This window comes from Heterocephalus glaber, unplaced genomic scaffold (genome assembly GCF_053883595.1).
Source record: "Heterocephalus glaber isolate CG9 unplaced genomic scaffold, H.glaber_assembly_v1.0 deba00001606, whole genome shotgun sequence".
Classification (NCBI taxonomy): domain Eukaryota; kingdom Metazoa; phylum Chordata; class Mammalia; order Rodentia; family Bathyergidae; genus Heterocephalus; species Heterocephalus glaber.
This window is the reverse complement of record NW_028258377.1, coordinates 38,379,232-38,402,642: the sequence shown is the minus strand read 5'-3', so window position 1 is coordinate 38,402,642 and position 23,411 is coordinate 38,379,232. Positions and strand designations below refer to the sequence as shown.

Sequence of the window (23,411 nt, the reverse complement as noted above, 5' to 3'; positions counted from 1 at the left end):
CTTGGCTACTACTATTTCCGAGGCATAGGTTCAATCCCCAGTACTGAAAAAGTTAAAAGAATAAATAAAACTTTGAATATGAAGCTCAAGCTCTTGCACTTCTGCCTTCGGTGTTAACTAACCCTAATGCTGTATTTTGAATCTAGGCCAAAATTACTATTTTGCAGTCATGCTAACAAAATGTTCACGGAATAGAAACCTGTGATTTAATGGCTCCTTTTGATACAGTTGTGGGTGAGAAATACTACACTCTCTGTGTTTGCCAGAGACTCACCTTCAACAGTTCTGCATTTATGCAGGTGTCATGGCTGAGTCTAGCTGTCTCCCCAAAGCCTCATGAGGTCATGGGTGGGGCCTTCTCAGAGGTGGCTGGATAAGAGTGTGATACTGGGATGATTCCTGGTGCAAGGGTGGTAGGATTAAGGCTGTGAATGTCACCTGCCCTAAATAGTCTGGGTAAGATAAAAGGGGCAGGAAGATGCCTTAAGGTCTCTTGTTGCTTTTGCTGTCTTCCACCACCATGAACTGTTGCCCCTCTGCCATGTGCCACCCTGCCTTGGAGCCAGCCAATTATGGACTGAAACCTCTACAAACTGTGAGCCAAATAAACCTTTCCTCCTTTAACTTTGGGTGTTGGGTATTTTGTCTCAGCAATGAGAGAAGTGACTAAGACAGCAGGACACAGAGAAACTCTTTCCAAGTCTCTACTTTGCCACTGATTGTTTTTTTTCAGAGAAACATGTGACTAGAAAATAATCAAGTTTCGGCCCTCCACATTTCTTCAGGTATACTTTTTTTTTTTTTTTTTGGTACCGGAGATTGAACTCGGGTCCTTGCGCTTGCGCAGCAGGCAGCGAAACCACTGAGCTAAATCCCCGGCCCCCTTCAGGTATTCTTTTTAACAGCTGTAACAGTAAAAATTGAAATTAGATTTTGTTTAAATGCCCTTACCTATAAAAAGAGTAAGAACTAACACTAAATAAATTAGCAAAATGTTAAAGCTGTGAGCACAAACTCTGAGTTTTATTTAATTGCAAGGGATGCATCCTGTGTACACTTTCTCTCTTCCAAATTCTTTAACTGCTAAAATTGCCCTTCCGGAGACTATAAACATTGTAACATGTATTTAATTAGTAATCTATTAAAATTACCTAGGAAGCAATACATTTCTACTGAGCCTTTTGAAATGATGCTTTGAAAGTTTATTTACAATAATTGAAAGCAGATGGTTCTGTAAAACACACAGGTAATTACAGGCTTCTTAAATTCACAACATAATGTATTTCAACATTTAAGTAGAAGACCATTTCCTTCAAAAGTAACTTTCCACTACTTTCTCATAAAAATATAAAAAAAAATCTGTACCTTTAAGAACCTATATTTGACCCAAATCAAGGTCATTCTACAAACATACTTCTTTCCAAAAAGTTTGAAAGGCATCACAGAATAATGTGATGTTAAACCAATCTCACAGCAATATTTTACTTTTAAGAAACACTGTGCAGTTTCCTTTTTCACATTTCATGTCAGATTTCAACAGCGTATATACTATATAAACACTGATTAACCCTACTTGTTCATTTATGCAGTGGACTTGTCATATATGACCAGTTACCATATAAACTGTCCTACCCTAATTGTAAAAATGGCAAAAGGCAATCTTTATGAAAGCTTCAAAAATCTTTTTAATAAAGGCAACCAACAATGTCCTAACTTTCTATAAAAAGTACCTTTCTTCCTCCTTTTTCTTCTCTTGAATTGTACCTTTTACAGCATGTTAAGACACAAAGATATTTAGAGTGCTTTTACTAAATTAGCCTTTTACATGGCTGCTTTCTTTTCTGATATGCTGAATTTTTACTAAGTTACCAAGACTAGATTCCTTAGCTTCAGATTTTTTTTGTCCCTATTTAGGTTGCTCTAGAATGATTTTCCTCAGAAAAGGGTAACTCTAAGAATTTAAGGAACCAGAAGGAAATGAATGACGAAACATAACAACTTGGAAATTGTAACATTCAAAAGTTATAAATATATTAATTCATTTTTTGAACTCTTATTCAGGACAAATAGAATAATTTTCTGAACATCAACATAAAAATAGAGTACATTTCTTAACAGTAGGAAAACTCCCAAGCTTACAGTAACGATGTACTAAATCTTACATAATAACACAGCCAGATATTCTGATGATTTATCCTGAAAACCTGTCCAACACATACCATTATCATATAATAAAGCAAGGCATTCATTTAACAGGGAGAAAATATAATGCTCATCACAAAAACAGATTTGCTGGATTTTCTTTCTTTTTTTTTTGAGATAGGGCCTCACTTGTCAGATTGGCCTTGAACTTACTACGTAGCCCAGGCTGGCCTCAAATTCATGGCAATCCTCCTGCCTCAGCCTCCCAAGTACCGGGATTACAGGCATGTGCCACCATTCCTGGCAATTTGCTAGATTTTAGTTTTAAATTCTAGAGATACATTTTATTTATTTATTTATTTATTATTTTTTATTTTTTTGGTACTGGAGATTGAACTCTGGTCCTTGCACTTGCACAGCAGGCGGTGAAACCACTGAGCTAAATCCCTGGCCATAGAGATACATTTTAAAGATTTAAAAAAAAGAAAAACAAGATTCACCTCCAAATAAAACTCTTTCTATATATAACTGATTATTATCTTTATGCTCTTACAATGTGAAACACTTAGAAACTTCTGAACTCTAGAAATTCTGAACAGTTAATCTATTTGGCTTTAACACTGTCTGCATTCTCTTCTGAGAATCACGTTGGTGTTTTCGGGTCCCTGGTCCAATATGGATGAGAAATTCTATTTCTTCTTCTTCTTCTTCGGTGGCTCATCCTCAGAGCTGCTCTCTGTGCTACTGCTGCTGCTGGGAGAGCTGGAGCCCGAGTCTGAGTCCGAGGAGGAGGAGGAGGAGGTTGAGGAGGAGGCTGAGGACAACGAGCTGGAGGAGCTCTCGTCGGAGTCACTGTCCTCGGAGGAGGAGGAGGCAGATGTGTCTTCACTCCCCGATGAAGAGTCACTGGCTGAACTGTCACTGCTATCACTACTGGAACTAGTTACACTCTTGGACCTGTCAGACAATGAACATTGTACACATGGGAAGCTGGCATTTCATAGGATCTTTAAAAGCAACCTCACAGGACATCATCTGTGTATCCCCAGTGGCGGCTTGGGCTCACCTCACTGCTATAAGCCATGCCCATCCCTTTACAAGGTCTTGCTGCTTCAGCAAGCATGGAGTTCACTATCGCCTCTCAGCCTTGCGGCTAAGATCAAGTGAAGAATAGGGTCACAGTAAGTGTGTCTCCTGCATTATGCTTCAGAGTGGAAAAGATGACAATAAAGTTGCAGTGTAACAGTTAAAATTTATTTAAACCTCATGCAGGCTAACAAATGCTTCATGTTCTCTTTTCTTTCTTTCTTTTTTTTTGGTACCGGGGATCGAACTCAGGACCTTGCACTTGCGAGGCAGGTGGCGAAACCACTGAGCTAAACCCCTGGCCCCTCTTTTCTTTTTTTAAAAGTGGTACTGGGGACTGAACCTAGGGGTTTGCACAAGCTCTACTACTACCACTGAGCTACATCTTTGGCCCTTTGTAAAATTTTATTTATTTATATATATATATATTTAAAAATTTTTTTAAGTTTTTGAGACAAGGTCTCACTATATAGTTCAGGCTGGCCTTGAACTCACTATGTAGTCCAGGCTGGCTTCAAACTTGGGGCAATCCTCCTGCCTCAGCCTCCTGAGTGATGGGATTACAGGCATGCACCACCATGCCCAGCTTATAAAATTGTATTTTGAGGTAGGGTCCCACTAAGTTTCTGAGTCTGGCCTCAAACTTTCAATCCTGCTACCTCAGCCCTTCAAGCAGCTAGGATCACAGGTGTGCCCTACTATGCCCAAAATATTCTTTATTTTAACTTCTTCAGACCAGAAATGGCTGGCCAGCAATTCCTAACCAATCTAATAATAATTCCCTTTTTTTTTTTTTTTTTTGGTACCGGGGATCGAACTCGGGTCCATGCGCTTGCACAGCAGGCGGCGAAACCACTGAGCTAAATCCCCGGCCCTTTAATAATAATTCCTAAAAAAAAAAAAAAATAATAATAATAATAATAATAATAATAATTATTCCTGTTCTAAGCCAACTTCTATCTCCAAGCCTAAGGACTCTAGAAAGATGTGGAAAAAGGATAAATGGTCCCAATAAATTCCAGGCAAGGGAAAAGAAAAAAAGCACAAAATAAAACAATACTTAAGCATGAATGGCAAACAAGAGACTTCAAATACAAACTTTATAAGTATTATTTCAAAATCAGTGCTCCATCCCTCTAACCAGTATTACTAGTCCTCTGTAGAATATTCCCAAAGCCAGGCATACCTTTTTTTCTTGGTCTTTCTTTCTATATTAGTTTCTCCAATGCTGTCAACACAAGAGGAACAAAAGCTCCTGTTAATACAGTGATTATACCCAGCTCTGACAAAGCCTGCTATCTCCCAGACTGTTTTACTTTAGAGAAACACTGTCTTTTATAATCTACACCCCGAGCACAGTACTTTTTGCTATAACCAAGTGGCAAGTTTCCTGTTGTAGACAACTTAATCAGCACTTAAGCAAAAAATTTCATCAACCATAACTTAAAGGCCAGGTAAATTAGTAATTAAGATGGCTGAATGCACAAATTTAATCCTTTTAAAATCTGGAACTGAACTACTTACTAAACAATCACCCAAAGCAAATAAACACAATAGCTGTAATTTGAGTTCTCAGAGTCAATTTAATACTGCAAGACTATGTTCCCTTATTTGTGTGTGTGTGGCTACTAGAGACTGAACTCATGGCTTTCATTCTGATCTATATCTCCAACTCTTTTTAAATGTTTTAAATTTTGAGATAAGGTCTTGCTGAGTGACTAAATTGCCCTAGGTGGGCTGGGACATGCAATCTTCCTGCCTTTGCCTCCCAGACTGCTAGCATTACAGTCTTACACCACCACACCCGATCCTCTTACATTATTTATAAAGAAGAAAATCTAGTGAATTTGAATGAAATGTACAGAAGGCTTGTTGCTATATTTCTTTCTTTCTTTTTTTTTTTTTTTTTTTGGTACCGGGGATTGAACTCGGGTCCTGGCGCTTGAACAGCAGGCAACGAAAGCACTGAGCTAAATGCCCGGCCCATGTTGCTATATTTCTGCCAATAAACGTGTATACCAATCAGGTTTTCAAATTACAGACTTTTTTTTTTGAGACAGGTTCTCACTATGTAGTTCAGGCTGGCCTTAAACTCAAGGGGATCTTCCTGCCTCAGCCTCTTGAGTGCTGGGATTACAGATGTACATCACCACATCTGGCTTCAAATTACAGACTTACTTCTAACACTATCAATATTTCACTGTCCTATAAATATAACATTTCTATATTCTAAACTTCTATGTTTTTGTTTTTGTTTTTTCTGGTACCAGAGATCGAACTCAGGTCCTTGTGCTTGCACAGCAGGCAGCGAAACCACTGAGCTAAATCCCCAGCCCATGTATTTTCTATATAATGTTTCCATCCTTATTTCCTGAGTCTTTGCAAATAAATACTTATATAACACTGTCTTACATAATGAAGTTACTTACTGAAAACAAGTGGTTAAAAGTATATTTATTAAATCACACCATAAGAATTTGTGATCCTTGGGCTGGGAATTTAGCTCAGTGGCACCACCGCCTGCCTTGCAACCACAAGGTCCTGAGTTCAATACCCAGTAGCAAGAGAAAAAAGAAAAGAATTTGTGATCCTTGAAATTTATACATATCCACTGTTTTATTATTAAACCTAAATCGGCAGTCTTTATTCAACAGAGCCAAGGCTAAAACTTACACAGTTCTATACACACCCACACACACACACACACACTTATATATATGTGTGTGTATATATATATTGGAGGGGGGGGTACCAGGATCAAACTTGGGACCTTGTGCTTGAGAGGCAGGTGGCGGAACCACTGAGCTACATCCCTCGCAGTTCTATATATTTTTAAACTAAGATACTTGTGTGATACAACTAGGAAAATAAATGTTGGAATGACGTTTTTTTGTTGTTGTTAGACAAGGTGTTGCTATGTAGTTCAGGCTGACCTTGAACTCACTAGGTAGCCCGAATGGCCTTGAACTTGCAGTGATCCTCCTGCCTCAGCCTCCCAAGGGCTGGGATTATAGGTGTGCACTACTATCATGCCCACACTGGAATGACATTTTTTATAACTCTTATATTTTATTTCAGACAGTGGTCTTCAAAATTTTTTGTGCTTACATTTCTAAAAATTTTTTTTTGGTAATGGGGATCAAACTCAGGACCTCGTGCTTTTAAGGCAGGCAGCAGCACCACTGAGCTAAATCCCCAGCCCAAAAAATTTTTGGAGATCTCATATGGTAGAATTTTTATCCTAAATTTGAACATTTGCAAAGCATGCATTTTATACATACTGATTGTGACTGTGTGTGTGTGTGTGTGTGTGTGTGTGTGTGTGTGTGTTGTGGGGCTGGGGATTGAACCCAGGGCATGGTGTGTGCCAGGCAAAGACTGAGTTACACCCTCAGCCCATATTAATGTTCTTTTTTTTTCTTAATTATTTTATTTATTGGTGCTGGGGACTGAGCCCAAGCCCTTCTATTTTTTAGACAAGGTCCTGGCTAAGTCGCTAATTTGCCCAAGCTGTGCTTGAACTTGTGATTCCCCTGCCTGCCTCTCAGCCTGCTGGGATTACAGGAGTGCACCCAATGCCCAGCTGCCCCCAATGATGTCTTTGTTTTTTGTTTTTTTGGTACCGGGACCTTGCGCTTGCAAGGCAGGCGCCAGAACCACTGAGCTAAATCCCCGGCCCCCACACTGATGTCTTAAAAGGAAAATTGCTGTATCACTTTCATTATCATATCTGACAGAAACTAAGTGCCACAATGATTAGATATCTACCTTCACTCACTTAACATATATAAACAAGTTTATCTTCAACAGCTGGTACTTTTACACTATCCTTTCTCTTCTCTTTACTTTCCCCATACAATGTATCCTAATATATATATTTTTTTGGTACCAGGGATCAAACTTGGGTCCTTGCACTTGCGAGGCAGGCGGCGGAACCACTGAGCTAAATCCCTGGCTCCTAATACATTTTTATACATGAAAATTTAAGTGATCACTTGTGCTGTTTCTTTGCAATAAAATACAGACATAACTAGAAATTTTACCTTTCCATTACCTGTAATTATATGGCTTTAAAAGTATTTTAAAGTTCCAAATTGAGTTATTACTAACACACAATTGATTAAAACAATGAGAAAATATATCATAAATCTGACTATTACAAATAATTTTATTAGAAATGCACTTCTTGGGGGGGGTGCAGGGGATCGAACTCTGGACCTTGTGCTTGTGAGGCAGGCGGCAGAGCCACTGAGCTAAATCTCCGGCCCAGAAATGCATTTTCTTAAGAAGAAGGGTTTTTTCCTAGTTTATGTAGCCATCAACACATTTTTTTTTCTTTTTTTTTTATTACTCAAAAAAGCGTTCCCATCCTCGGCTACATAGTGAGTTCAAGGTCAGCCTGAACTGCATGGTGAGACCCTGTCAAAAAAACCCAAAAAACTTTCCTTTTTATTTAGCTTTCTGACTCTGTGCTTACACCTTCAACACTTCACACTGATATTTGCTCAACAGTAAGGACAGCATGCTGGTGGATCTTGTTGGGAACTCGTGGAGGAAAACAACCACCACAGGCCCAGCTGACGCGCTGCTTTCGTCTTGGACAATCTACGAACTGGAGGTCTGCAGCGTGAGCCCCTCAACACCTGCGCACCCGCGTACACCACGGGCAGACTCCATGCTTTCCCCATCTCCTTGGCGGAAGGATAAACAAGATCACCAGGGCCTGGGATGTCGCCCTCTTTCCAGAGCACTGTGCGCCGAAGGAAGGCCTTAAGAGGCCAGGTGTGAGACACTAACCCTGGCAGAGCTGACTGTTTACTGTAAGAATGTAGCAAGACTCAGCAACAATGCAATTCCTATTTTTAATTTTTATAGATTCAACCCTAACAAACCTTTACTTCAGTAGGAAGATGAAAATAAAGTTTAGTTAAAAATTATCACATAATTCTTTGAATTCCTTCCATTTATATTCCACGAGTTACATAATAATCAGTGTGTGTGTGTGTGTGTGTGTGTGTGTATGAATGTGTACATATATAATTTATAAATATACATATATTCCCCCCCAGTGCTGGAGACTTAACCCAGTGGCTCACCCATGCTAATCAGGCAGGCAGTTTCCTACTAAGCTCCCTCCCCAGGCCACCTCTGAAATACATTTTTTAGACTGACAATTTAATCCATCTTCAATTTTAAGGGGAAGAAAACAACATACAAAAGAATTTGCTTCTATTTATGGCCATTCACATTCTCGGTACAGTGTTTTTTGTTTTGGGGGGGGGATTTTTAGACAGAGTCATGTCATGTAGTTGAGGCTGGCTTTGAACTTGCTATGTGATCCAGGCTGACCTTGAACTTACAGTGATCCTCCTGCCTCAGCCTTCCAAGTGCTGGGATTACAGGTGTGTGCTACCATGCCTGGCTTCCCTTTCTCAGTATGAATATCAGTATTTTGAAAGACTTTCTCCATTCTTACATGAAATACTATATCGAGGTATGATTAGGATGACTAAGAAGTATGCTTTCTTTAAATTTCTTTTGTGAAATTGTTGTAAAAAACAAAGTAGAAAGGAGAACCAAAAGGCAAGTCCTCATTCAGATTTGCTTTTGGAAAAAATGAACATGAATGCTGGTGATCTAGAATCGGTTATTTATCTCTGGATGACCCCTGAAGAGCTTTCGTGTGCACAGACTGGAAGACTGCGGGCTGGGCAGCATTTGCCGTACTATTGTAGAGCTAAAGTCCTCACGAAGATGCTGCTTCTCATCTGTAACACTAAGCAGACTTGACACCTTCCCACTGCAGCTTCTCTAAAACAGATACTGATTTCATAGGCATTTGAAAAGGTTTAGGCAAAGGATATAAAAGACTGCATAATTTTCCAGTCTCGCTCCCATTGAGTTTTCCTTCTAGGAAGTAACAACTATTATCAGGAACACCTGGACCTTTGGGCTGGTCCCAACCAAGTCCACAACTGTGGATCCACACCTTGGCTCAGCCACTGCAAACGTGGAGCTGGCTCTGCATTGTTTCCCCTCTCCTGGGCAGCAGAAATGCCAGCCAAACAACGGACCCGGTATTGGGCAAGGCAAAAGTCTGGAATGGGGATTCCATATGGCTGACTGGAGACAGAGTCACATCATAGAAGCTGAAGAAAGATCCACTGAGAAAGAAGGATCTGGAAGATACAACATGGCCTAGTAGAGGAAGAGCGTTGTTGGAGAGACTCAAAGAACACCAACAAGAAACACAGAGAGGTGGAGAATATCATAAAAGGAAAGAGACATTAACGGAACACAATGTGGTAACCATGTCTGAATTCTGCTTTGAAGATTCCAACCCAAAGAACACTGCTTAGAGACAAACACAGAACATTCCTAAAGGAAGAGAGAAGACTGAGTTTCGGTGGCAGTTGGAACCTTCATGGAAAACAAGGGGTGCTGCTCCCAGACTGGCCTTCCACAGTCAGCAGCTGGTGAGTGGCCGTGGTCCAGGGCCCACCACCACAAGCGCTGGCAGGACGCCAGCGTGGGGAAGGGCTCAGCAGTCCAGCCTGGGCCGCAGGGCAGCCTCTTGGCTACAAGCCACACTCCACACAGTCAAGTTCCCAGCGTGGATGAGGGCAGGGCAGCCACGGAAACAGCTGGAGGTTGAGAGCAGGCTGGAGGGAGTCTGCTGAGGGGCTGGAGCTTGTGAGCACGGATCCAGCTCGTGTGGTCCGAGGCCAGGGTCAGCCTGAGTTACCCAGGATGACTGGAAGGTCACACTGGCACCTGTCCCGTTGTATGTGGTTCTCTGCACCCAGCACCATTGGGGTGGGGGCTGCCACCTCAAACTTCCAGCAAGACCAGAATCACATGTTGGCCTGAGCTCTGCTCCTGACCTAGGCTATGGCAAACAGCCACATGTCCAAAACAATAGAAAACTTCCTATTTATTTATTTATTTATTTATTTTTGCTGTTTTCCTCTTTCTGGTCACCTCCCCCCTTTTTGTTTGTTTTTGTTTTTTGAGACAGGGTTACTCTATGTAGCTCAGGATGGCCTCAAACTCAGTGATCCTCCTGCCTGAGCCTCCTGAGTGCTGGAATTACAGCTGCGCACCACTATGCCTGGCTCACCCAACTTTTATTGCATTATTTGCCCCTTTAAGCATGTGTGTGTGTGTTTCTCTTTCTCTTGCCCTTTTCTTCCAATGTAGTTTAGAGAGGTTAAGAGAATTCTCCCTTGTCCCTTTTTATTTCTACTTTTACTTTGACTTCTTTCTCCTCTTTCTCATCCTTGCTCTATTTTTCTTTTCTTCTACCCTCTCTTCATCTGTCTACCTTTAACTTTTTATCTAATATTTATATTAGCCATAGAATTCTTTCTCATTTCTGTATCTCACTACTGATTTTACACCCATTTTTCCCTGTTATCGCCTCTAAATATATAGCATACCTCTACCACCATTAGGATCCTTTGCCCTCCCACTATTTCCTTCTTCCCAAACCACAAAGCAGAAGAATTTTTTAAAAAACAAAACTTTTGGCCTCAGATTTAGCTCAGTGGTGCTGCCGCCTGCCTCACAAGCACAAGGTCCTGAGTTCAATCCCCAGTACCAAAAAAACAAAACAAACCAAAAAGTGTGTGTGTGTGCGTGTATATAACTAAATAAATTTCTACTGGGTTAAATACTCAAATAAAAATGAATAAAGACGTGTTTTTATGTACATGTACCAACTCTCCATGATGAATGAAATAATTATGTACGGCAAATGTGTACTAATAAAAATTTTTAAAGAAATGAAATTTTTAAAAACCTATTCTCAATCATTTACATTTCCAAGAAAATTTCACTTTTTAAAAATTTTGTTCTCTCTTTATTTCTTTCTTGGTGTGTATATGTATGTAGTCCTGGATGCTGAACCCAGGGCCTTCACACTCAGCTATATCCCTAGCTCTTTTTACTTTTTTATGATGAGACAGGGTCTCATTAAGTTGTTAATAAGTTGACCAGGTTGGGCTCCAACTTCTAATCCTCCAGTCCCAGCCTCCCAGAATGACAGGGATGGTCACACCACACTCAGTTTTTCCTTCTTTTCTTTCTTTCTTTTTTGAGACAGAGTCTCGCTGGTCTTGAACTCACTGTCACCCAGGCTGGCCTGGAACGCGAAATCATCCTGCCACAGGCGGGTACTACACGCCTGGCTTCTTCTTTTCATTAACATGAATCCTAGCATATCATATAAACTACTCTCTACGTTATCTACGTACCCTTACTGTATCTTGGATAGGTTTTTTTGGTTCCTTTTCTTTGAGACAGGCTCTCACCATGGAGCCTGGGCTGACCTCAAGTTTGCAGGGATCCTGCAGCCTCAGCCTCCTGAGTGCTGGGATTACGGCCTGTGCCACCACACCCAGCTGGTTTTCTGGATCTGCCTGTACCATCTAGCCCAGTGTTCTATGCTGTTTCACTGACCGTTGAGGGAATAAAATAAAATGATTAAGAGCGCTGACCCTAGGGGCAGTTTGGTTGGTTTCACACTTAGCTTTTCCTCTTGCCAGTTATGTGACACTGAGCAAGTTACTGACCCTTTCTGTGCCTCACTTCTTGCACATGCCAGCTAAGGATAAAAACAGCATCTAGCTCAGTAATGCACTGTCTATCTGAGGTTTAACTAAGCTCCGACTTGAAAGAAATGAGTATAGTGCCCGGCTCATAGTACGCATTCACTAAGCACTAGCTAGTATTACAATTAAAATCTGGAGAACGGCCACAAGACGTGTAGTACCTCAAGAAGGTCTACGGACATATATAACAAACATTCCTTTGGATACCACATGTAAACCTACCTTTGCTGTAATAATAACCTGTTTTCTTTCTCCTTTAAGGCTTTCTTTAGTTCTGCTGTTCTTGATGGCCTATGTAGGTATTTCCTTTTTCCAGTGCATTCATAAGTCCAATGTCCAAATTCCAAGCATTTCTGACACCTCACATGTTGCTTATTGGCTTCACTACAGAGGGAAAAAATGCAAAATAAGCCTTAAAATTTGCCTTATAGCACTTCCTCCCCTGAAAAGCATAAACAGTATCAAGTGTAAAACAATGTTTAATTTTTATCACAAAGGGCGTACAAGGCAGTATAGTAGGTGGCTCACAACGTGGTCCACGGGAAAACAAAAAAACAATCCGTGGTCCTTGCAGTTAAAACAGAACTGAGTTCAACTCTTGCCGGAAATGGTAACACAAGCTATAATCCCAGAGCTCAGGAGGCCGAGGCAGGAGGATCTGGAGTTTGAGACCAGCCTGGGCTAAATAGTGTGTTCAAGACCAGCCCGGACTACATAGGAAGACCGTGTCTCAAACCAGAAAGAAGAAACAAACGATCAGAAAAAAGTATTGGTTCTTCAATTTTATTTCAGTAATGACGGACGAGGTGACTCACACGACACTTTTTTCCGGTGTGTGTGGTACTGGAGATTGAACCCAGGGCCTTGCACTGAACTTGTCCCCAGCCTTTTAAATTTTGGGACAAGGTCTCATTAAATTGGTAAATTGCAAAGTTGGGCTCGAATTTGTGATCCTCCTGTGTCAGCCTTCGAGAGTGCAAGGATGAATATTTAGACTGAATAGTTTAAACAATCTCCTTGGGGAATCAGAGAATCAATGTGAGGATAAAGAATAACCAAGCCAACCTGTGGAAGCAGACGGCACTCTTGTGCTAGAGGTGCATGGCCTTCTCAAGAGAGTACTACTTATTACACCTGGGGAGAGAAGGGATTTTTTTTTTTTTTTTTTTTTTTTTTTTTTTTTTTGCCGTTAAGACTGAGGGGGAAAAAAAAGAACTAAAATAAAATAAAATAAAAAAAGACTGAGGGGGGCAGGGATTTAGCTCAGTGGTGCCACGGCTGCCTCACAGGTGCAACGTCCTGAGTTCGATCCCCAGCACCAAAAAGAAAAAAAAAAATCTGAAAGGCTAGCTCCTCGGAATAAACCAAAAGTTAGCAAGGCTTTAGACCAGGGGTCAGCAAACGTTTTCTGTAAAGGATCAGATAGTAAATATACTTTGTAGAACAATAGGCAAAACTGTAGCTATTCAATAGGTTCTTATATAACAAGAACAAAAGTAAATTTTCTTAAATATTTGGTTGATGAAAAATTTAAAATAATATTTAAATATAATTTTAGTAGAGCTCCACCAACGAGAAGAATGGGATTCTGTATTGTGGCCAGCGTTTCATTCAGCTGGAGTTCAGAGTAGGTGCTCACCATCAGCAAACTGATTATAGACACACATATCCAAGAGACATTCTTAGCTCACGTTAGGCAAGATTCAGTGGACCATGATTTGCAGATTCATGATCAATTTAATGTAAATATTAAATTGTAGTACATGGTTAGATTGTAAAAATACAGAGAAGCAAGAAAGTAATTTCCACAGACGTCAGGACAGTGGTTACTTTTAGCAGGGAAAGAAAGAGGTTCTGACCAGGACCGCATCAGGGTGCTTCTAGTGTGTAAGAAATTTTTTTTTTGGTGTGGTTTTTTTGAGACAGGGTCTCGCGATGCAGCCAGGCTGGCCTTGAACTCACTATGGACCCCAGGCTGGCCTCGAACTCACAACAATCCCCCTGCTTCAGCCTCCTGAGGCTTGGGATTCTAGACGTGTGCTACCGCATCCAGCTTGTTTCTTTCTTTTAAAAATTTTCAGTATCGCGCATTGAATCCAGAGCCTCACATATGCTAGGCAGACTATCACGGAGCTACACCCCCAGGCCCCAGTTTTTGATTTCTTGATCTGTGTCGGTGTATGGAATGCTGCTTTTATATCAATTTATTAAGTAGCACATTTATGGTGTATGATTTTTTGAACATGTGCCGTATTTCACAATAATTAAAATTATTAAGAAATCTTGACTCTCCCATATAGCTATACTATCTTTAGTAAGCTGTTGTTGAAACCTCAGTTTCCACTTCTAAAATATGTGGTCATACTTATATTATTAGTTTATTGTGGGAGTTAGCTGAGACCATAACCGCAGCTTGTTCTGTACCAAAAATTTAGCTGTGGGCTACTTAGGACAATCACACCCAATTCCTACGCCAACTTAGTAGATTTGAGAGCAATATTGTTTTTCTATAGGCCTGGATATGCATGAAGCAAACAGTTCGGCACCTGGCGCGAATACACAACAAAGGGGAGCTACTATTATTAGTTCACATATTGGGCTAATCAAAATAATTTGGACCAACCCCCCGCCCCCTCCAGCTTTCTAAAACACAGTTGCACAGTAACTGTGTTTCCCTGAAAATGAGACCTAATGGAAAGGTAAGTGTTGGTCGTTGCCATGGTGACGGCCAGCGCCAGGCAGATCGGACCTCGCTATTCTACACAGTGGCCACCGTGTAATGACAGCAGAGGACAGGTGACTGGGGCTGGCATTTTTGATCTCTGGTTTTCAGAGCTGGTTATGTTCAGGTTAGGTTTCATTTGGGGGGAAACAGGGAAGGTCCTGGATTCTTATTTTTGCACTAGAGGGGCCATCATTTTTATCCCTCATGCATACCTAACTGCTGTTCAGTAAACGTTTATAAAATGACTAGAAATGGGCAAGGGTTTCAGAAAACAGAAACTGGATTTGTCTTCCTCCTTGAAGGCCAGATTATGTAATCTTGACAATAATGTATGTTTAGCATTTACCCAAAATTTAAGCTAACCCTAATTTGAAGAATGAATGCTTCACATAAGGAACTAAAATGGCTTAGGCAGAGGAGTGAAAGAATAAATGCTTTCCTTTTGTACTGGTAGTTTCTTGTTGCTGTTTTGCTTTGTTCTTTTTTATTTGTTTTTGATTTTGGTGCTGGGGATTCAGCTCAGGGCATCATGCTAAGCAGGTGCTCTACCACTGAGGTACACTCCAGCCCTGTAGCACATTTTAAAAGACCAATAAATCCGGCGTGGTGGCATACACCTGTAATCTCAGCACTCTGGGAGGTTGAGGGAAGTTCTCAAGTTTGAGCCCTGCCTGGGAACTTAGTGACTTAATGAGACCCTATTTCTAAATAAAAAATTATAAACGGCTGGGATGTAGTTCAGTGTGAAGGCCGATTTAGTCCCCAGTACTAATAAATAAATATCATCAATAGGGCTAGGGATTTAGCTCAGTGCTTTCGCCGCCTGCTGCACAAGCGCAAGGACCCCAGTTCGATCCCAGGTACCAAAAAAACCCCTATCAATAAGAAAACACTACATGGCTACACTGAAACCTAGTATTTTGTAAAATTAATATGCACTAGGGCCGGGGATTTAGCTCAGTGGTTCCACTGCCTGCCTCGAAAAGTGCAAGGTCCTGAGTTTGATTCCCAGTGTCAAAAAAAAAAAAAATGAATATGCACTAATAAACATACACATTGGAAAATACTACCAGTACATGGACTTAATATTAGATTTTCAGATAGCAAAAAAACCAGCTAACACATTTAATATATGTATGAATACAATATGTGTCCCAGAAATAATAAATTCAAAAAATGTATTACAAGTTACTACAGAGGGCTAGATATAGTGGCAGACACTCACAATCTAGCATTTTAGATCCTCCTGTCTCAGCCCCTCAGTGCTGGAATGACAGGAGCGTGCCATTGTGCCCTGCCTTGTTCTCTATTTTAATAAATTACTTGAGCTAGGTGTGGATGTGCAGGCCTATAATCCCAGCACTAGGAGGCTGAGGCAGGAGGATGGAAATGAGTTTGAGGCCAGTCTGGGCTACCCAGTGAGTTCAAAAACAGCCTGAATTACAGAGCAAGACCCTGCCTCAAAAAACAAAAAAGGAGTCCCCTCTGGGTTCACATATGGAGTCAGGGCCAGGTCGCCATCACCTAGTTCCCCAACCCTGGCTATGGCTGAAGAGCTCTCAGTGGCCACTTCCTACACTGAAGACAATTTCTACTGTCTTGTCTCATCAGAAGGTGCTCAAAATGCCCGTGGGGACTGCAGCCTGTCAGCATGTGATGCTCTGTTACAGCTTGTATCTAGATATCCCCCTAAAGCCCTATGTGGTCACAGGTGGGGTTTCTCAGACACAGCTGGATCTAGAGTCTGTGATGCTGGGATAAAGCATGTGTGATTACTAAATCATTTCACTGATTGGTTTGGCATAGATTTCGGAGAGGATAATGGGAAGGCCCTCCCTGGATGTGAGTGTTACCCAACCTAAGGGCAGGTAGCCTGCATAAAATGTAAGGGACAGAAAGAGGGTCGTTGGTTGTCACTTGCTGCCTTCTGCCTGCCATGAACTATTTCTCCTTTGTGATGCCCCTGTCATGACACTGTGCTTTGGAGCCAGCTACCTGTGAACTGAAACCTCTACAAACTGTGAACTAAGTAAACCTTTCCTCCTTTAACTTTGAGTGTCAGGTATTTTTGTCTCAGCAAAGAGAAAAAGTAATGAAGACAGAATTTGGTACCAGAAGTGGGGTTGTTGCTGTGTCATTACCTGGCCATGTAGTTTGGGAACCTTTGGAACTGGCTTGTGAGAGGAGTTTGGAAAGGTTTGGAGATGCTGGCTGAAAAAGCAGCCCTGGAATGCCTTAGAGTGTACTTGATGACAAATTCTGATCAGAGCTCAGAAGACCAGAATGTTGATAGAAATGCAGCCAGTAAAGACCAGTCTCAGGAGTTTTTTTCAATTCTTTTTTTTTTTTTTCCAGTACCAGGGATGAAACTCAGGACCTTGTTTTTGCCAGGCAAGTAAAGCACCACTGAGCTACATCCCCAGCCCTGGCTCAGGAGGTTTCTCCTGGGAAGGACTGCATTGCCCGTTGGACTGCAGATGATGTGTGTTATGTCTTGGCAGAAAGTTTGCCTGCGTTCTGCTGATGTCCAGAGACTTTGACTGAGATTGAGATTAAGAGTGGTAGACTAGGGCTGGGGATTTAGCTCAGTGGTTTCACTGCCTGCTGCACAAGCGTAGGGACCCAAGTTTGATCCCCGGTACAAAAAAAAAAAGAGTGGTGGGCTAATTAATCTTGCAGAAGAAATTTCAAGGCAGTCTAATGTTGAGGCCATGGCATAGCTAATGTTGGAGGCTTTTAGCCAGATTTACACTAAGAATTAAGAGCAAAGAGCTTAGCCGAATGATTTAAAATGTTTTGAATTTGGCCAGAAAGGAAACTCCAATAAAGTTGCAGCCTGCAAAGAAGGAACAGAGGAGAAATTGGTCACTGAAAAGACTAGCAAGAAAAAGCCAAGTATTTCAGAAGAGAACAATAGTAAAGTTGGCTTGAGGACATCCTAAGAATCAGCAGGACTCTACCCTTTGAAGCCTCAAAATTGCAAAAGTGAAAGATTTCTTTGAGAAGACAGCCCCAAGAACACCATGTTCCAGAATGGTGGTGGCCTATGGAAGCTATTCCTTGGCATATAGTTCATAGGTACTTGACCCCCTACAGCCAAGAGAGAAGGAAGCTTAGCTATTGCTCTAGCTGGAGGCAGACCTAAGCATCATTCACATGGTGCTGGCTTTAGGTGCATGCAGAATGCAAGACTTATAGGCTCAGAAAGGCTTCCACCCAGATTTCAGAAGAAGGCCTGAGAGGCCAGGCAGTTTGCCCCTGAGCGGGCAGTGTATGAAGCTGAGTGTGAGGCTGAAGGTACAATGGAGACCCCAGAAGTTTGGGAAAGCCAGGAGCGTGGATTGTCAAGGAACACTGCAAGAAAGGAGCAGAGCTGGCCCAAGAGAGAAGGTGTAGGAGCTAAAACCCCCACCAGAGCTGGGTGTGGTGGCATATGTCTGTAATCCCAGCACTGGGGAGGCTGAGGCAGGAGGATTAGCAGGAGTTTGAGGCCAGCCCAGGCTATATGATGCATTCAGGGCCAGCCTAAACTACACAGTGAGACCCTGTCTCAAAAAAAAAAAAATTAATTAAATAAAATAAAACCAGCAGCAGTCCCATGTGATAAGAGTCACCCAAGCGCCTTGGAGTTTACATCTTTTTTGTGCGGCGGGGCGGGTACTGGGGATCGAACTCAGGATTTTGCACTTTCGAGACATGAAGGGGCACCACTGAGCTAAATCTCTGGCCCTGGAGTTTACATCTTACCACAGATTGGCTCAGATGCTGGACATGGAACTACAGGACTTAATGTTTGTCCTGCTGGAGTTTGGACTTGCTTTGTTCTCATTCCTTTCTATCCTCCTATTTGTACCTATTGGAATGGAAATGTTTATCTTGTGCCACTGTATGTTGGAAGTGTTTTAACATTTTTTTCATCTGTACAGGGGCTCTCAGATAAGAGTTTGCCTTAAATCTCAGAGACTTTGAACTTGGACTTTTCAGTAACGCAATGATGAAACTTTTAGGACTTTGGCAACTCTTAAGAGATGGACTAATTGCCCTTTGCATAAAGGCAGGTACATGAGTCTTTCAGGGACAGAGGCACAATGTTATGGTTTGGGTCTAGATGTCATCCCAAAGCCTTATGTGGTCATAGGTAGGGCTTCTCAGACACAGCTGGATCTAGAGTGTGTGATGCTGGGATCAAGGGTGTGTTTACTAGATTCCACTGATTGGTTTGACATAGTTCTGGGAGAGGATAATAGGAAGGCCCTCCCTGGATGTGAGTGCTACTTGCCCTAAGTGCAGGTAGCCTGCATAAAATATAAGAGACAGAAAGAGGGTTGTTGGTTGTCACTTGCTGCCTGCTGCTTTCTGCCTGCCATGAACTATTTCTCCTCTGTGATGCTCCTGTCATGCCACCATGCCTTGAAGCCAGCCACCTATGAACTAAAACCTCTACAAACAGTGAGCTAAGTAAACCTTTCCTCTTTTAACTGTGGGTGTTGGGTATTTTGTCTCAGCAATGAAAACAGTAACTAAGACATTCACTCTGTTTACTGTACAGGCAATCACAAACATAGAGGGCTTTTTCTCTAAAATAAAAATCTTAAATAACTTTAATGTATTTATCATACCTAGAGCGGACACAAAACTTAAGAGGAATAGCTAATATGAAAGATGACTGAGTTGGGTGTGGTGGCACATGCCTATAATCCCAGCACTCGGGAGGCTGAGGTAGGATTGCCATGAGTTCAAGGCCAGCCTGGGCTATCTAGTGAGTTCAAGGCCAGACTAAATTACATAGAGAAACCTTGTCTCAAAAAAAAAAAAAAAAAAAGACTGAATCAGGTCCAAAAAGTCTTAACAGGCTAGAACTCTGTCTTTAATCTTTTTCTTTTGGTACCGTGGATCAAACATGGGACCTTGTGCTTTCGAGGCAGGTTGCAGCACCACTGAGCTAAATTCCCGGCCTGTCTGTCTTTAATCTGACAAGATAAAATTTAACAAGCATGAAAGTAAGTCTGATACTTATTTTCAAAAAATCAACATAAGACAGGAGAGGCCAGACTTGATGTCAATTTAAGTAGAAGATACTCAGGTTTATTTTAAAATTGTAGGTAGGAAGCTGGGAGTGGTGGTATTCACCTTTAATCCTAGCACTTGGGAGGCTAAGGCAGGAGGACTGCCATGAGTTCAAGGCCAACCTGGCTACATAGGGAGTTCAAAGACAGCTGGAACTACATAGGAAGACCGGCTACATAGGGAGTTCAAAGACAGCTGGAACTACATAGGAAGACCGTGTCTCAAAACACAACACAACACAACAAAAATTACGGGTAGGGGCAAAAGCAAGGATATTAGAAAAAAACAGGGATTAGCTCATCATAAACTTTTTTTTTTTTGGTGCTAGGGATCGAACTCAGGACCTTGGGCTTTTGAGGCAGGTGGCAGTACCACTGAGCTAAATCCCCGGCCCCATAAATTTTTTGATATATTTAACAGGCCACTTCAGGAGGTAAGAATATCATCACTGAAGCTTGCTTGCTTGCTTGTTTGCTTGCTTCCTCTTTCACTCTTTCTTTTCCTTTCTTTCCTTTTCAAGGCAGAATGTTATTACGTCACTCAGCTGGCTTCAAACTCCTGAGCTCAAGTGATCCTCCTGCCTCAGCCTACCAAGTAGTACAGGCACCCACCATCATTTCCAATATGGCAACCATGCCCAACTGTTACTGGAGGTCTTTAATCCAACTTAGACAAATCCTCTGAACACAGAAGAAAGAGTAGAGAATTCAGAATAGGGTTTAATTGGGCCAGGGATTTAGCTCAGTGGTTCTGCCACCTGCCTTGCAGGCACAAGGATACCAGAAAACAAAAACAAAAACAGGCCTGGGGATTTAGTTCAGTGGTTCAGCGCCTGGCGCCTGCCTCCTGCCTCCAAAGCGGCACAAAAACCAAAACAAAACAAAACAAAAAAAAGAGACAAAATAGGGTTTAATAGAAGAAATAATGCCAAAGAGTCTCAAGAGTCTATAATCTAGTTACATATGGGTAGACCTAAGTACAATTTAAAAGATAAAAATAATTTCATTCCAATTGATTTAAAGTAAATTGATAAATCCCTGAAAGATCTGCTGAGTTGGGTGTGGTAGTGCACACCTGTAATCTCAGCACTCGGAAGGCTGAGGCAGGAGGATTACCTGTTTGAAAGTTGGAGGCCAACCTGGGCTACATAGTGAGACCTTGTCTCAAAAAAAACAACCAAACAAACAAAGGCATGAAGCACAAAAATAAACCTTTCTGATGAATATAAAATAACAAATGTCTCTTCAGCTTTTCCCCTAAATAGATTCCTAAAACTAATGGACTCTTCCAGCCTATGAGGGCCTTCCTTGTCTGAATCTCTGGGGGACTTAAAGTCTGTATACACCATGACAGTTATTATCATACACGCCATATTTTCTTCCTAATGAGACCAGAAGCTCCTAAGGGTAATAATTTATCCCTAACTTCTTTTCTTTAAATTACAAGGTCTTTATTGCATTACTGGAGGAAGTTGGCCAGACTATCCCCTCCATCTCTAACTTCTGAGTAGCTCACGAACCAAAAATTAGGCACACTGTTAAAAATTGCACATTTACTTAACTTTCTGATACTTTTTTTTTTTGTACCAGGGATTGAACTCGGGACCTTGTGCTTGAGAGGCAGGTGGCAGAACCACTGAGCTAAATCCCTGACCAACTTTCTGATACTTCTGAAACAAGAAATAGCATTATTTAGATGCTAGAAGTCTTTTTTCACAGTGAATATTGGCTGGACTTGTCAATCCATCATTCATTTACCTCCTGTGATTTACCCACCCAACTCCTCACTGGTTATGTCCATCCATTCAATTGAGCTAGGAGAAAAACAAGATCTTTAAGTCAGACTTTTACAAACCCTTATGCATAGAGTTGGGTGTATAATCCATCGAGACCAATGAGGTGTGATAAATTTGTAGCTAAGAGAATATAAAAGACCCTAGATACTGCAGCCACTTGGGACCAAAATAGTCTCATGCTTGGAGCCAACATTCAAAAGGGCAAAGCTGACAGAGAGGGAGAATTGGGACCCTAGTGACATAATTTAGCACTCCTATTAATTACTATTATTCTCCCACTCTTTTTTTTGGTACCGGGGATCGAACTCAGGACATTACACTTTCAAGTCAGATGGCGGAACCACTGAGCTAAATTCCAGACCCCTATTGTCCCATTCTTGATCTCAGAACTCCCTGACTTCAAAGTCTTCCAAGTTTATTATTCTGAATCTGTAAGTCTTTATCCTTATACTGAAGGAAATCTCATCAGGCCTGAGAAACAGAGTATACGGAGAGAGAGAGAGAAAAAGAAAAGGAATAAGGATATCTGAATACAAAATAAAAAGAAGTATAAACAATTATGTACAGGTGTATGTAGTGGCAGACTGTAAACTATATATTACAGAAACACAAATGGTGATGACCTTAAAATGCTGAGAAGGGCCAGGGATTTAGCTCAGTGGTTTCGCCACCTGCTACGCAAGTGCAAGCGCAAAGACCCGAGTTCGATCCCCGGTACCAAAAAAAAAAAAAAATGCTGAGAAAATGAAAATGTGGCAGATGTTGGAGTGTGCAGATTGGTAGAAGAAAGGCAGTTAAGGGAAATCTGAGTGGACCTCTGCAATATCTGCGATTTGCAACCCTCTTCTGCCACTCTCTCTTGCTCATATGCACAATGGTCATCTCTGAGATCTTACCAAATTCTTAGCCCAGGGTCACAACGCACATCTGTAATCTCACCACTCTGGAAGGTTGAGGTAGGAGGATGGCAAGTTTGAGACCAGCCTTGGAAATTCAGCGATTTAACAAGACTCTGTTTCAAAAACCAAACCAAAGTCCTAAGTCCTTTCCTTCTCCAAATACTCTTGTATCAGGTTCCTTTCTCATCCTTGGAATCGCTCCTCAAATGCCACCTCTTCGACATGCTTTTCCAGTCTAACCAACCTACAATGGGCCTTTCCTTTTTCCATTACATCTATTTCCTGTAAAGCTTTTTATCGCCAGGTGTAACATGTGCACTTGTTCTGTTTATTAGTTTCTACCACCACAATGTAAGCTCTTGAAAACAAAGATTTTGTCTTCAACACCTCCTTTTCTTAATACTCAAACTCTAGCATACAACGGTAGGTACTGAGTAAATATTTACTGAAGGACAGAATGAATAACACAAAGCGAAAAGACAGCTGGAGGAAAGAGGAAAGAATTGGCCTTGCTGTTGGCTGGCTGTTTCTACGGAATGCCAAAGGAACAAAGTAAGAAAAGACAGCTGGGCTGGAGGCTGCACAGCGAGCTGAAGTTTAAGCTGTCGGGAGTAAAGATTGAGGTTTTTCCGGCCACGCGTGAGGTGGAAAAGGGACATAAACCACTGAGCGATCAACTCTTGACCGCTCCCTTCGCAGAAACCAAACCGTATTCTGCGAGATCAGTAGCCGGGGTCACCAAACTTAGCCCCCCGGGCCGAGCCACGCCAACCTGTTTGAGAAATCCCATCCTCCCCCAGTCCCTACAGGGGGTCCCACGCCGGCCCCACACCCGGCGCCTGCTCTCGGGCCAGCTGCCGAGCCTCAGCCCGCCCCCAGCCCGCCCGGGGACCGAGCCCGCCCCTCGCTTACGCTTGTCTGCGGGCTATGAGGCGATGCATGGGAGTCGCCATCTTAGCGCAGCCGGGCCTACCGCGCTGGCTTTCGGGAAACTCCACGGAGGGGGCGGAGACATCGGAGCCGGCGCCGACGCCGTGGGCGGGGCCAGCGGGGCTCCGGGCCCCGGGGGCGGAGTCCTGGGTGCA

General features: G+C 42.0%; 1 protein-coding gene across 2 annotated transcripts; it reads right to left on the bottom strand.

Annotated features, from left to right (window-relative positions):
• Positions 1-1,179: 1,179 nt before the first annotated feature.
• Positions 1,180-23,379, bottom strand: Zcchc10 (zinc finger CCHC-type containing 10). Of its 2 annotated transcripts, XM_004836587.3 has the most exons (4): positions 23,239-23,379; positions 12,063-12,224; positions 4,415-4,456; positions 1,180-3,099 (listed from the first exon to the last, which is right to left on the bottom strand). In XM_004836587.3, exons 1-4 carry the CDS (start codon positions 23,277-23,279, stop codon positions 2,832-2,834), a joined length of 513 nt encoding a protein of 170 aa, XP_004836644.1. In that variant the 5' UTR covers positions 23,280-23,379; the 3' UTR covers positions 1,180-2,831. The 2 variants fall into 2 exon arrangements, with proteins under 2 accessions (XP_004836644.1, XP_004836645.1); XM_004836588.3 differs by lacking the exon at positions 4,415-4,456 and having other exon boundaries at positions 2,316-3,099.
• Between the last annotated feature and the right edge of the window lie 32 nt (positions 23,380-23,411).